Source organism: Xiphophorus couchianus, chromosome 22 (genome assembly GCF_001444195.1).
Source record: "Xiphophorus couchianus chromosome 22, X_couchianus-1.0, whole genome shotgun sequence".
NCBI lineage: Eukaryota > Metazoa > Chordata > Actinopteri > Cyprinodontiformes > Poeciliidae > Xiphophorus > Xiphophorus couchianus.
In genome coordinates this window covers 27033840-27046835 of record NC_040249.1, presented here as the reverse complement: position 1 = coordinate 27046835, position 12996 = coordinate 27033840, and the positions used below count along the sequence as shown (strand labels likewise).

Below are 12996 nucleotides of genomic sequence, written 5' to 3'. Positions count from 1 at the left end.
ATAGTTGAGCTCTTCTGCTTGAGGCAGCATTCCACGTTTCTCTGATTGAGACCCGTGACTTCAGACTCCTCTCCTAGCCGCTTCATACTTGGATGATATTCAGTGCATGCTGAGGGTCATATTTTTCTGGTGGCATCATCAGGACATTTCCTGATGATGCCACCAGAAAAACATGATTTGCAAAAAGTACTGGGAACCCTCTTCTCCACAATTACACCCTCAGATCAGCCATGATGAAACCCAGTGCACATTGGGAACAAGCTTGACTTTATCCCTTGAATGTGCACACAACTCTTGCTCTTGCTTGGTCATTCAGAGTTTTACTAGATTGATGCTGCTCATAATAGCAGCATGTTGAAGCAGTTCTGTTGGGTTGGCTCTGATTTATTATTTTTCTAGATTTTGTTCATAATTTTTTTTGTTGAGGTGTTTATTTTGGATGTTTTGCCATTGGAATAATTTTTTCATTTTTTTTTTTTACTTCATACAGTTGTTGTGATTTGCTACCGTAGTGTTTTTACAATTGGCGAGCAGCTGATTAGCATATCAAAAGCTCAAATAATTTCTGAACTACAACCCCAAATCCCAGAAGAGTTGAAAAGGAGGATCCATGGATCCAGAGAGATCACAATGGGCAGGAATTATATCCCCTTCTTCAACATCTTTCTGCCCGACTTTCTAACCATACGGCCAGACAGAGATTCTTATGCCTTTGAAGGTACTTGGATGATATGAGTTTTGACAACATTTAGCTTTCCTTTGAGATAAATAAAGTATTATTGAATTGAATTGAACAAGGACTGAATAACCTTTTAAGTGCCCCAGATACTCCATACTCCCCCATAATGCCTTGTCGGGGACAGAGTCATAATCCTTCTGCAGATCTACAAAACAGATGTGGACTGGACAACAAGTGCTATGACTCTCTTAGCAGTTCCAACTGGGTAAAGATCTGGATGCATTTTCCATAAGCCACACGGCTCCTCCTGAATCAATGGCCTGAAAATCCTTCCCAACACTCCAAAGTAAATGCTGCGATGTTAAGCAGTTAGAATCATTTTGTAAAATACAAACAAGAAGGACTTAACAATCTAATCAAATTTGCAGAATTTTATCCGTTGCCGTTTTGTCCGTGTGTGAGGAAGGTAACTTATTTCTTTCAAAACTGAATCCTTGTTAAACAGCACCACAACCCGCTGTCAGATCTCTTATCTCCAATGCATAATGAATCCCTTTTGCTCAGAGCGGACTGGGCTTCTGAAAGGTCAAGATCTTCTACCATCCGTAGGTGTCTAATTAATCTGATTCATCCTCACTAATAAGCAGCAGCTCCTGCTTTTAGTACTCTTGCTACATGCAAGTCTGCCAACAAAAACAGGACAAGGATCCTTAACTCCTCTCAAGCTCGGACCAAGCTTTTCAAGAGATTAAGTTCTCCAAAACTGGCAGCAACTTGAACATGTTAAGTTACAGGCTGACACAAATCTGGAGTGGAATGCCTTTTTCATTTTAGGATGCAAAATGCTTTTGATGCCAATGCAAAGTTGATTTAAATCACAAATCTAACAAAAACGTTTAAGTGCCTTGCAAAGTGATCATACCCTTAGGAACCTTGGAAACACAAACTGCATGGACCACCTCTAAGTAGTGCATAATGTGATGAAGTATTGACTCAGGGAGACTGGAAACAAATACACACTTTTCAAATTTTTATTTGCACAAGTTTTCACTTTTTCTCTTATTGGTAATATAAAATCCAAATAAAATTCCTTGGAGTTGCTGTCAAGAGGTACTAAAATATTGTTTTATGTGATTTGTGGAGCCGTCTGTCATGCATCTGCACACTTGAGCACCAAACTAAAAAAAACATACTAAATATTATCTTTAAATCTTTTTATACTTAACTACAAGCTGATGTTTTACCAAGCTACCCATTTCTTAGCTAAATGCGGTCTTTTTGACTGAGCAGATAACAGATACTCGAACCAAAAACGTGGATTTAGTTGGATTAAGGGTGAGTAAGAAGTCCAGAAGAGCTGGAAAACAGTGAGATAACCTGACAGAGAAGAGAAGAGAGTTTCCTTTGGCAACAGCTACAGCTGCAGACTTAAAACCACATGCTTGTCGTAGTATTGTGTCTGTCTGTGTGTGTTTATGCGCGCGTGTGTGTTAGGTGGGCAGGGCTTAGCTGGAGGAGAGCTGCTCAGACTGGGATCGTGCTGCTCAGACAGCTGGATCCCCAGGACAAACGGAGAAACAGACAAAAACACGGCGATAAAGACATGTGGGTAGAGAGACACACAAAAGATGACCACAGGAGATGTTGAAGATGACTCAGAAAAGGGAAAGAAGCACCTACAAAGATGAATCTACAGTGTGTTTTTCTTGCTTTTCCCTTTAAAAGGCAGGCATTGCTTTAAATTTGATCTAAGTCGGACCCAGATAAGCTGGATCAGCATGAAGCTTTGGAGCTTTATCTGAATCTACAGGCACAAATTCTGAAAATATCAAAGTCATTGACCCACCAGACTCTTGGTCCATTTTGATTGACAGGGCTGGACTCTGGGGGGCGGAGTCTTCACTCAAAGAGTAGCTGTGCTCTGCTTGGATATCTGTGAGATTAAAAAGGCCCTCTCAGAAGGATGGAAAATGGAACAGCGTTCAGTACATCTACTGACATTAATGAAGATTTAATTCAGGAGTCGTGACATTATGCGCTTGTGTTGGACCCACTAATGACGGCCAAACAGAACGAAGCAGGCGCACAGCACAAACGGAGCCTTCAAAATTATTCATACACCTTGAACTTTTCCACATTTAGTCACATCACAACCTCAACCTTCATGTTTTATGAGGATTTAATGTGACAGACCAACTGGAAGAAGGTCATAATTATGAATCTGAGGGAAAATGATGCTCGATTTGAACATAAAAAAAAAAAAATCTGTGCAAAGCACAAGAATTGTCATTATAGACCCACATTTTACTAAAAGGTTTGCTGTGTGTAATTGCAAAATGGCTAAAGAGTATTTATGAACATCAATTTTCAAATTCAGACATTCTTATTTCTGTCTGGAAGGCGAACGTTTGGATAAAAACTTTGGATAAAAACATTCTCCAAATTTCATTCAGCTCAATTAAAAAATACTTTCGTCATCCAAAGGTAAACTAAGTGTTGTCATAACTCATGTCATCCAAGTATTTTCAAAGAGAAAGAAGGATCTCCAGGAGCAGTAACTAATCTGAAGAGGCCTTTCACTGAAGACTGTGGTTGTATGCTAACATCTAAATACTCAGGCAGCAGAGATGACATTCCACGCTTTTTAGGGTTTTAATTCACAATAACGTACTGCTTTGCTGGCCCGTCACATAAAATCCCAATCAGATCCAATTATGTTTTAGCATATGAAAGTGGAAGAGGTATAAATACTTTTGCAAGGCACTTTATAACACTATAGTGTCACTTTTACAGCCCCCCTAAGCAAGACCCCTATAGCTGCTAGCATGCTGTGTGTAAGACATGTTTCATTGACATTTATAAATGCGTCCATGCGTGAAAGATAATTATTTTAGAGGAATGCATCAGAGAACATTTGACAGGATGCTCATTTAAATTCAGCTCGAGCAAATTTGATCTCATCTGAGAAAGCGTTCATGCTCATCTGGCAGTGTTTGATTCCAAGTTTTGCAGTGAGGTTTTGTTTTGTTCAGACATATTACAGTGATCTTATTTGTTTCGGGTATTTTTATCTTTTTTTTCCCTCTCGTTGTGACCATGGCAACACCTGACAGGGACACTGATTTGAAATGATCAGCTTGGATCGCAGAGCAGTGGGATGATGACAGCTTCAACAAACTGAGAGGACCTGTGGTACAATAACTGAGCAGATAAACCAGTAACAAAGGAAATGAATGTGGTTGAGAGTTTCAAAATCTGCCTTAAAGAGGTGGCTTTTTTAAAATTATGATTGTGGATTTTTACACAAAATGTTGACTGTAATGTGAGGCAACTAGATGCTGCATCATCCAAAGAAACAAAGATGTGTTTTTAGCAGATTACAACATACACTGGGGAGATTCGTGAGTCATTAAGCTGCTACGTTTTTATATCTGACATGGTTTGTTGTTGTAGTGATGTGCAAATTTTTGATTACACTGAACTCACCTGGGTTGCTGTCCATGTCGATATTTAGAGGTGAGGGTCTATCTGTCAACAGGGGGCGCTCTAGCAGATGGTCGTCGAAGAAACTGTTAAATAATTCACTGCTGAAGTCGTCCATTTGGTCACCTGAAAAAGGCTGGAACACACAAACGGCAAAGTTTGGCATAGAGGATTTTATCTCAACATATCAAAAACACAGCATGATCCTCCCACTGCCATGTTCCACAGTGAACATGGTGTGTTCATGGTGATGTGCAGTGTTGGTTTTCTGGCGTACAGCTTTTTCTATATAGACCAAGAAGTTAAATTTAACCTCAGCTGAGTACCTACATGGTTTTTTGCCAAATAAAATGGCTGTTGAAAATCCCTTTGCGGTATTTGTTGAAAAATACTTCAATAATCCCAAACTGAAATGAGATGTTGTTGTAGCTTATTTTACATAGGTATTCGCGACGGTTAGAGACCACTACTGCCTGCAAATATTTGCGGTCCACAGTTAAAATGCTTGTTACCACCAATTTTAGTAGTTCAAAATACCAAATATACCTTAATATGAATTAATACACACAGTGAAAGTTGTCTTAGCACTACGGCAGCAGCTAAAATCTACAGTCTTCCTTATCTTCATTGCTCTTCGGGGTTCAACCAGTCACCATCAAGGAAAATGAATGCATGCCACTCACTTACCACTTTATCCTGATGGAACATACAGTATATTTATGCTTATATTTCAACCATAGTCACTACATGTAATTAAATATCCCCCCATCATGATGCTTCCACCCCTTAGAATACCACACCTTGTTTAATTTAAACATTAACTGTGGGCACTGCTAGCTAAAAAGTTAGTTGCCGTAACTTTTTAGCAATGGAGCCGCAGCATAAACAGTCTTTACCGACTTCAAAATAAGAGCATGAGTATAAATGCCTGCCTACTTGTAGAACTCTTAACATTAACCAATATTGATGTTCTAATAGTTTCCAGCTTATGACAGACTTCACCCTTGGTGTTTCCAATCTTTCTCTCCACCCTGACCTCGCGCCGCAACACAATTTCCATTCATCTAACAGAGACAGTTACGGTTTTCTTTCCCAACTTGAAAAACTGCTGAATAACTTGTACTTCCAAATCAGCTGTCAGAGCTGATGTTGTTGGAGTCTGAAGTTGTTTAGAAATTACTCAAAAAGACTTTCCCAGCTTGTGTAAATATACAATTCCCTAGATCTAAATTAAATCCATTTAGGACTGTCAAACAAATCATTTTTATTCTGGAAAAAATATGTGTTATTGTTGCATGATCAATAAGCTTTTGAAAAAAGAACAGTTAGAAAACAGTAATAAAGAACCTAAAATAACATTAAATTCATTCCCATCATTACTTAAACTTCTGGAAGGTTATATTTATTATATCTTTAGTATTTATTCTTATTCGGGTTATTGTCTAGGTTTAATTAAAGAGTTATATGACATTTAAAGAGAAACATATCATTTATTTTGTCTGCTTTTTAAAACTACAAGACAAAATCTATTATCTTTTAATGAAAAACAGCAGAATCAGTAAAACAGTACTTAAAAATCAATGTATGTTTTCAGTTTTGTAACATTTTATGTCTAAGTGCCAGAAAAATGACAATCTAGACGGCGTTGAAGCTATGAAGAGTCAATCAATTGGCAAAAAACAGCATCAACAGATTAATCCTCTGTTCTGATGAATGAGTCACTGAGCTGGGAGATGGTGCTCTGGAAGCTCAGGACGACATGGTGTTCTGGTTAACACACACACAGATCAGCACACACACAATATGAGTCACCCTGCTCTTGAGAAAACATGCAGAAAGCAGAACCAAAGCAGACACATGGGTTGGTTGGAACCCAAACACCCTCTGCTTAGAGGCTCCTTAGACAGACAGTGACAAAAATAACTTGATTTAATTAGCAGCATGTACAAAAGAAATATTTACATGCTTCATTCCTGGAAGACAGCTTAATCTCTTCACCAAGGAGAACCAGAAGTGTCAGAGCAGGAGAGCTTTTCTCCAGAGACGATGATAAAACTTAATCAGGGATAATAAATACAGATCTTTGTTTAGTGGTTTTTACTGCTTGTGTAAAGTTAAAGGGCTTTGTCACACAAACAAACCAGAGTCAGAAAGCTCTGTTGCTGGCTTTCACTCCCAAAATTCAATTTAGCTACATTTATTTAAAACAGCATAATTATTAGTAACCCTTTAAGTAAGTCTGACTCAATATTTTGAATTACTCTTTTTTTCTCTTTAACTTCTAATTAATCTAAAGGTTTTTGTTTCCAGTGATGTGAGTATTGGGTTCACTGCAGATTAAAGACAAAAAATAATGTGGGAATGGAGTGCAAACAAATTCACATTTATAGATTGATTTCACATATTTAATAGAAAGACGTGGATAGTCACTGATGTCAAACAGTTGTACATTTGCAAGAAAGCCATAATGTTTCGCGGTTAAAAGCATACATTTACGATGTTTTCTAATATTGTAAATTTAGACATTTGTATGAAAAGAACTCATTTGCTTTTGTAACATTTGTGACAAAAAAATGACAAATGTCCTCTTAAAGCTTGAGTGGGGAAAGCGCACCTGGATATTGCATAATAAACACCTCAGATGGTGAAGAAGGCTGAAACCTCCTGAGATTTAAAAAATGGGTTTTTTTGCACATTTCTGGCTTATAGATGTCAGAGGACATATAATCTCTAATATTGTAAATTTATGCCTTTCATAAAAGAAAAATATATTTTTCCTTTGTCAAATTTACGACTTCTCGAGATTAGAAAATGTTTTTCTCCTAAATATCTGAAATTAAAGTAAAAATTTCTAAATTTTTTGTCTTCGTCCATAGCCACATTATTATTTTATTAATTTTTTAACACTCAGTGATAGTTTCCTTAAACAAAACAGAGACTTATTTGTCCATTTTCTGTGAGATGTGCTTTAATTTACCATTTACGTCTCATAAGGTATAGTATTCACTCCACCTATTGGACCATTTGTAAAGATGTATAAAAAGCCTCAAAGTAAATTAATTCTTTATAGCAATTAAATGGATTTCAAAACTAGACTAAAGCATTATTGTGATGGATTTTAAAAGCATCTCTTCCTCAACCCCTAGACTATAGCTTGTCATCAACAAGAAAAAAAGAAAAGACTTGTAAATGTGGTATTTAATTAAGATCTTCATAAATCAGAAAATGACTACGAGAAATTTTTTTTTAGTTTTGATGCTTTCATGCTTTCATTAACGGAAAATAAATATTTATGCTGTTGATTATAGTTTGTAGCCAATCAAGTGAAAATGGTTTCTTTCTGATCTAATTGACTGGTGCATCTACCAATAAAAGCTCTCTACATGTATTAAAGCTGCACCAACATGTGTCAATGTTTTCAGGAAGGCCATCCTGAAAACATTTACACATTATCACATTGTGTGTGTGTGACTGAACCACCATGTCATGGGCGTTTGTGGTGAAACTCTGGGACACATCCAGCTGCTTTTGGAAAACATGCGGAGCCAGTTCAGACACCGGGGGAGAAAAGCCACAGATGCTCAGTTAAATAATCAAAGCGTGACCCCAGAGGGTCACTGAGGAGCTCAGAAGTGAGCCTGAGGAATTAGTTTGCGTTAAGCTGCTTCTATTTACACATTTTGCTGACGCGAAAGTGCGCTCATTCATAAACAGACGCCCACATAAAAGAGTAGTGTGTTTATCCCGACAGAGCTGCCTTGTAATCCTGCTGCTCTAAATGTGCAGAAAAAGGTGTGTGACCTTAAACCGTGCTCTTCTGGGAATGTGGGTCACTTAAGGACAGCTTGGACTCAAAAATAAACAGTGGAAAGTTTCCTAATTGGGGCCATAATAAGAGAAAGGGAGAAAAGGCAGAGTAAGTTTCTATAAGTGGAACAATTATTTGGTCTAAAATTAGCTTTAAAAAGGCTGAATGAGTCCTACAGTGTCAGCCCCTGTGTAGAGCTCAAATGACTGTACTTAACTTTGTAGTACAAAGTTAAGTACTTTAACTTAACTTTATGCCGCTCAGCCGTATTTGGAGCTCCTACTATTAGCTAAATTCACCTGGGTTCAAAAGGTCCATTCAATCCATCTGCTGAGTTTGCATATTCAGGTTCACCTGCAGCGAAGCCTACGCCTGCTCAGGTCTGGACATGTGCAAGGCGAGCGCTAACCTTCAAAAGTATTTACATTTTTCACATTAAGACCTTCAATCTGTTTCACTGCGATTCAAAGGGACGTGTAAACAAAAAGAAAGAAAAACATGGCGCATAACTCTTGGGTGGAGGACAAAGGATGTGTGGATTTTATAATTTACTGATGGTGAAGCATGGTGGCAGCATCATGCTCTGTAGGTGCTGAAACATTGAACAATTAATGAATAATGACTGTAAAATAGCAGACACTGGGTCAGTTGTTTTCCTTCCTGCAGGATATTGATCCTAACAACAAACAAGGGAATGTTTGTTCCCTTGCTGAATTTTTTTTAAATGATGGAACAGCCTAGTCAAAGGCCTTTACAATTCAAAGAGCCATTTTCACCTTTGGTGAGGCTTATAAAATCTTGTATAGAGCTGAAAATGTAACATAACTTAATATTTGACTAACATTCACTCCTGGAAATGTGTTGGCTTTCTTAAATAACTATTTTATTTATATTTCTGGGCTTTAAAATAAAGAAAAGCATAAAACTTTAGCTTTTTTAATGGAAATATTAAAGAGACACAGATTTGAACTCATACAGACAAGAAAAATTGATTTAAAAATATGTTGCTGGTACTTTTAGTGACATTCTCTTATGCAAAACCAATGCAATTATTTGATGAAAAAGAATAACTTGCCAAAACATGCCTTTCTTACAATATATTTAAAAATATTGCGGAAGGTCCAGCGAGTTCCAAACTGAGAACGTTGTGAGAAAATGTTAACAAGTTCAAGGGGTCTAAACGAGTTACGTGTGAGGTCCTGGGTGTCGGGCTCCAGCTGCAACACTGATAGATGTGATTACGGTTCACGTTGTGGTAAAGCAGACATGCACCGTCACACTGCTGTGAAGCAATGGTTAAAAATGACCCCAACATTCCTCAGATCTTATAATTAGTGCAGCAGCATAAGGGCTTCCTCTGCAGTCTGCAAGGCTACATTTGTAGCCAAGTGCGAATATTTTTCTTTAGGAAGTCATTTTTACCACTTTAGTGACTTGCTTTCTGAATTGCATCAAAACATCTAATTATTTATCTTGTGAGGTCAACAAGCTGAAGATTGTTTTACATTCAATGTTGGGAAATGCAACAGGAAGATGTCTTCAGTGTCTTTCTTGTAACTGTTTGCTTATCTGCAGTGTAAACCATTCTGAGAAGTCTGTCAGTGTGAGCAGATGCAGTTCAAACTGGACCCACTATTACCTGAAACACCTCCTCTCTCCACAGGAGAGGTAGAAAATTGGTGTTGAATGGTGTATTTTTTTGTAGCTTACTTCAGCATGGGTGTCATTATAGATGAGGGATGTGAAATGTAAAACCGCACAAAGGGACCTAGAGAAGACATACGCGGGAGGTAATTATGAATGCAGAGAGTGACTCTTTTAGGCCTGTAATTAACCATGTTCAACCCTCTCCTTTCATTTAGCTGCTTCTTACAGGCTCAGGTAAAGAAAAAGAAAAGATATGTTGAGTTTTAATCCATGAAGACCAACAGAAATGAGCAAAGCGTTCCTCCTATGGGTATAGACCCATACAGTAACAGATTTATATGTGCCCAGACTTCAGGAAATTTGATTTTTCTTATGAAGAAAAGGATGAATAAAATAAATTACTGAGACATTAGTAGAGATGCGTAGTTCAGAGTGATATCAGCATACTCAGGGCGGCCATCTTGTTTGATAAGCGTGTTTTACAGCTTCTATTTATTTTGACTTTGAATTCAGCTCAACTCTACGACAAAAATATAAGGCTCAGGCTATGATTTTTTTAATTTTTACAAGAATAAAATCACTGTTACCATAATACAGTCGCAGTAATACGATAATAAAGTCTTATTACCAGAATAAAGTCGTAATATTAAAATGACGAAGTAGTAAAAACCGGGATCGATGTCAGTTTGGATGTATGCCTTTAGAGGAAAAATAAAAAAGCCATATTTTAGATTTGAGCTGTTGATTATGTAAAAAATTGGCCAATTTTTTTTCCTCCCCCCTCCTGACTTCAGCATGAAATATAACCTGGAAACACGAGATCCAGGACTCAAGGCACCTAACGTAGTGATTGCTCAACAGTATTATGAAGCATTCGTTCTTTTTCTGTGGAACTATTTTCTTCGTTGTGATATCTTTCTGCAGCATCACTCCGAGCCACAGTTCAAGCAATACGTCATTTCATCTAATCATCACACTTGAGAACAATTGTACATGCTAAATAAGCTCTATTGATGAGAAATATTCATTCATATAAAATTACTCACAGTAATCTTGGTAGAATTATTCAAACCAGATTTGACCTGTCGGGGTTATTTTAGGTTATGAGTCAAAGATGACAAATTTTCTTTACCATGCCAACAATGTATTGCTTTTACAAACATAAGTAACTGTTTAGCTTATCAATAGCTCAAATAATGCCTAAATTGCGACCCCAAGTCCCAGAGTTGAAGAAAAGGAGGCAAAGTATCGAGAGCGAAGAAGAAAGAGCAAAAAATTTCTTCCATCGATTATGACATGCAAGAATCATATCCCCGACTCACTGCTCAGCTGTTTAAGTCAAGATAACAAAAGGTGCAGCAAAATCAAATGAGGTGGATTATCAATATCTCTGCTTCCAGGCCCCCATTGAAAAAGAGATTCTTAATCTCAATTGTGACTTCCTGACTAAAGAGCTGTTAGCATGTCATGCAACTGTCATACACCAACAGTCTTTAGTCAGAGGCCTCATCCGATTCGTTGCAAGACTGACCGCTATCGGAGACCTTCCTGCCCACAACATCACCGTCACCATACTGAAACCTTTTCTTTTGAAATATAATATAGATCAGTCAGTGTAGCTGCAATTCCTTTTTCCAAATTACTCCTAGATTGTGTCATTATTTTAAGCTTTGGAAAACCATTTGGAACATTCCCTGCTTTCTGTCAAAAGTTTTTCTTACAGATAAAAGTATTTCTGAACAAGAATAGAGTGACTAATATTGGTTGTTGGTCCACAAGGGCACTCCAAACGCCAGGTGTTTGTCACTTAAAATCAATTATTCTCTAACTTGAAATGTTTTTCACAACCCAAATCCCTTGAATGATATTGTAATTTCTTTCTGTACTCAAAGGAATTCATATGTATTTAAAAACCTATGATTGGTTGATCTTTTTGCCAGTTTATAACAACGTTCACACCTCTTTGAATGCTGAAAACATCATGTCATTATCTGTAACCCTGGCTCCAGATTTAAGACTAAAAAGGCAATGTTCCCGGCCTCATGTTGTGGTGTATGGCTGCTTTTGCTTCAACTTAACCTACACACTCTAACTGGTGTGTGACCCAGAAGTGAATGGTTATAGCTCCCAGTAAAAGAGCAGAAGGGTATTTTTCCTTCTCTCACACACCAGTGCTGCAGGCCGGCACACATTCCTTCTGGCAGCTGAGCAGCCAATCGGATACGGGCATGCAAATGAGGGGGACGTGGTTCTTGACAGCTGGAGTGCAGGGTCTGAATGGAGAGTAGAATTAAATAAAATAGAGTAAAAATAGAGTAGAGGTGGAAAATGAGAGGAACATTTTGGAGATGGAGCAAACTAATGAAGTTAAAGGGATGAAGTGTAAAGGGGTGTGTGGCCAACTGTGGAGAAAACCGGCTCTGTATTTCTATGCAACAGTGAGCGAGAGCAGAACAGAGTGTCCGCTTGACAGCTTGAATCTCCTGCGGCTCCAGCTGATTAAAATCAGAGATATATCATGACCTAAAGACAGATGATTTTCCAGCTAAAAAGTAATCATTCTCAAGTGTCATCTGCGCAAAACGTGAGCACACGCTGCATAACTCTGAAAAAGGAAAGAGGATTAAGAGGATTTTCAGGAAGTTCTGGAAATTTTTGAGGATTATTTTCTCCTCAATTTCTTTCCTATGCAAAACAACACATCAAATGTCTACTAATGAAGGCATTAACACGTTTCCAACTTAGAATTCACATACTTAATAAAAAAAGCTCTAACCTTGAAGAACTTTCATTAAAATTTCTGAGAGATTATGACATAAATAAGATAAATTTGCTTTTTTTTATTTAAACTCCACAAATTCCATCTTACTGCATATTTATTCCCTCTAGGCATACAGGCACACCTTGTACTGGGAAAAGGCAAGCAATATGCAGAGCAAGAAGTTTGTGACTCCAGGCTGCACTTCAACACACAGGATACCTTTATTAACCCCTGAACTGAGGGGTCTAAGAAATGGGCTCAAGACTGGTATAAAAGCACAAATATTAACTTTCAGTTTTAGGCGTATGAATTATATGAAAAAGTCTGAACAACTTAAGATGCTAGTGTGCACTTTACTGTGAAAAGTTGGTTGGTTTGCATTGCTATTTTTGGGTATGAATATCTGAATTTCGATACATTTTGATAATGTTTGATATTAAAATTATTTTGTTGTGAAATATTTAAGGATGACATAAAAGCCAATCTGAAAGGGGGCAAATATATTTTCATGGCACTTTATGATGTATGAAAATAGGCTAAACAGTGAGTGACTGTGCTAACAAGAACACTCTTCAGTGTGGAAGTTATTATAAATAATAATCAAATATAAATAATTAC

At 37.5% G+C, this 12996-nt stretch overlaps 1 protein-coding gene and 1 long non-coding RNA gene across 3 annotated transcripts in view; one reads left to right on the top strand and one right to left on the bottom strand.

Annotated features, from left to right (window-relative positions):
• LOC114138542 (uncharacterized) overlaps positions 1 to 12996 on the top strand; it is a 34542-nt gene that overhangs the window by 13458 nt on the left and 8088 nt on the right. The gene's annotated exons all lie outside the window — the stretch shown is intronic.
• creb3l1 (cAMP responsive element binding protein 3-like 1) overlaps positions 1 to 12996 on the bottom strand; it is a 32180-nt gene that overhangs the window by 16326 nt on the left and 2858 nt on the right. Inside the window, exons 2-3 of one of the 2 annotated variants that reach the window (XM_028007879.1) lie at positions 4166 to 4298; positions 2526 to 2612 (exon numbers count right to left, since the gene is read on the bottom strand). In XM_028007879.1, the coding sequence (XP_027863680.1) occupies positions 2526 to 2612; positions 4166 to 4298 (220 nt within the window). The remainder of the gene's footprint in view (positions 1 to 2525; positions 2613 to 4165; positions 4299 to 12996) is intronic. The other variant, XM_028007880.1, reaches the window with a different exon arrangement.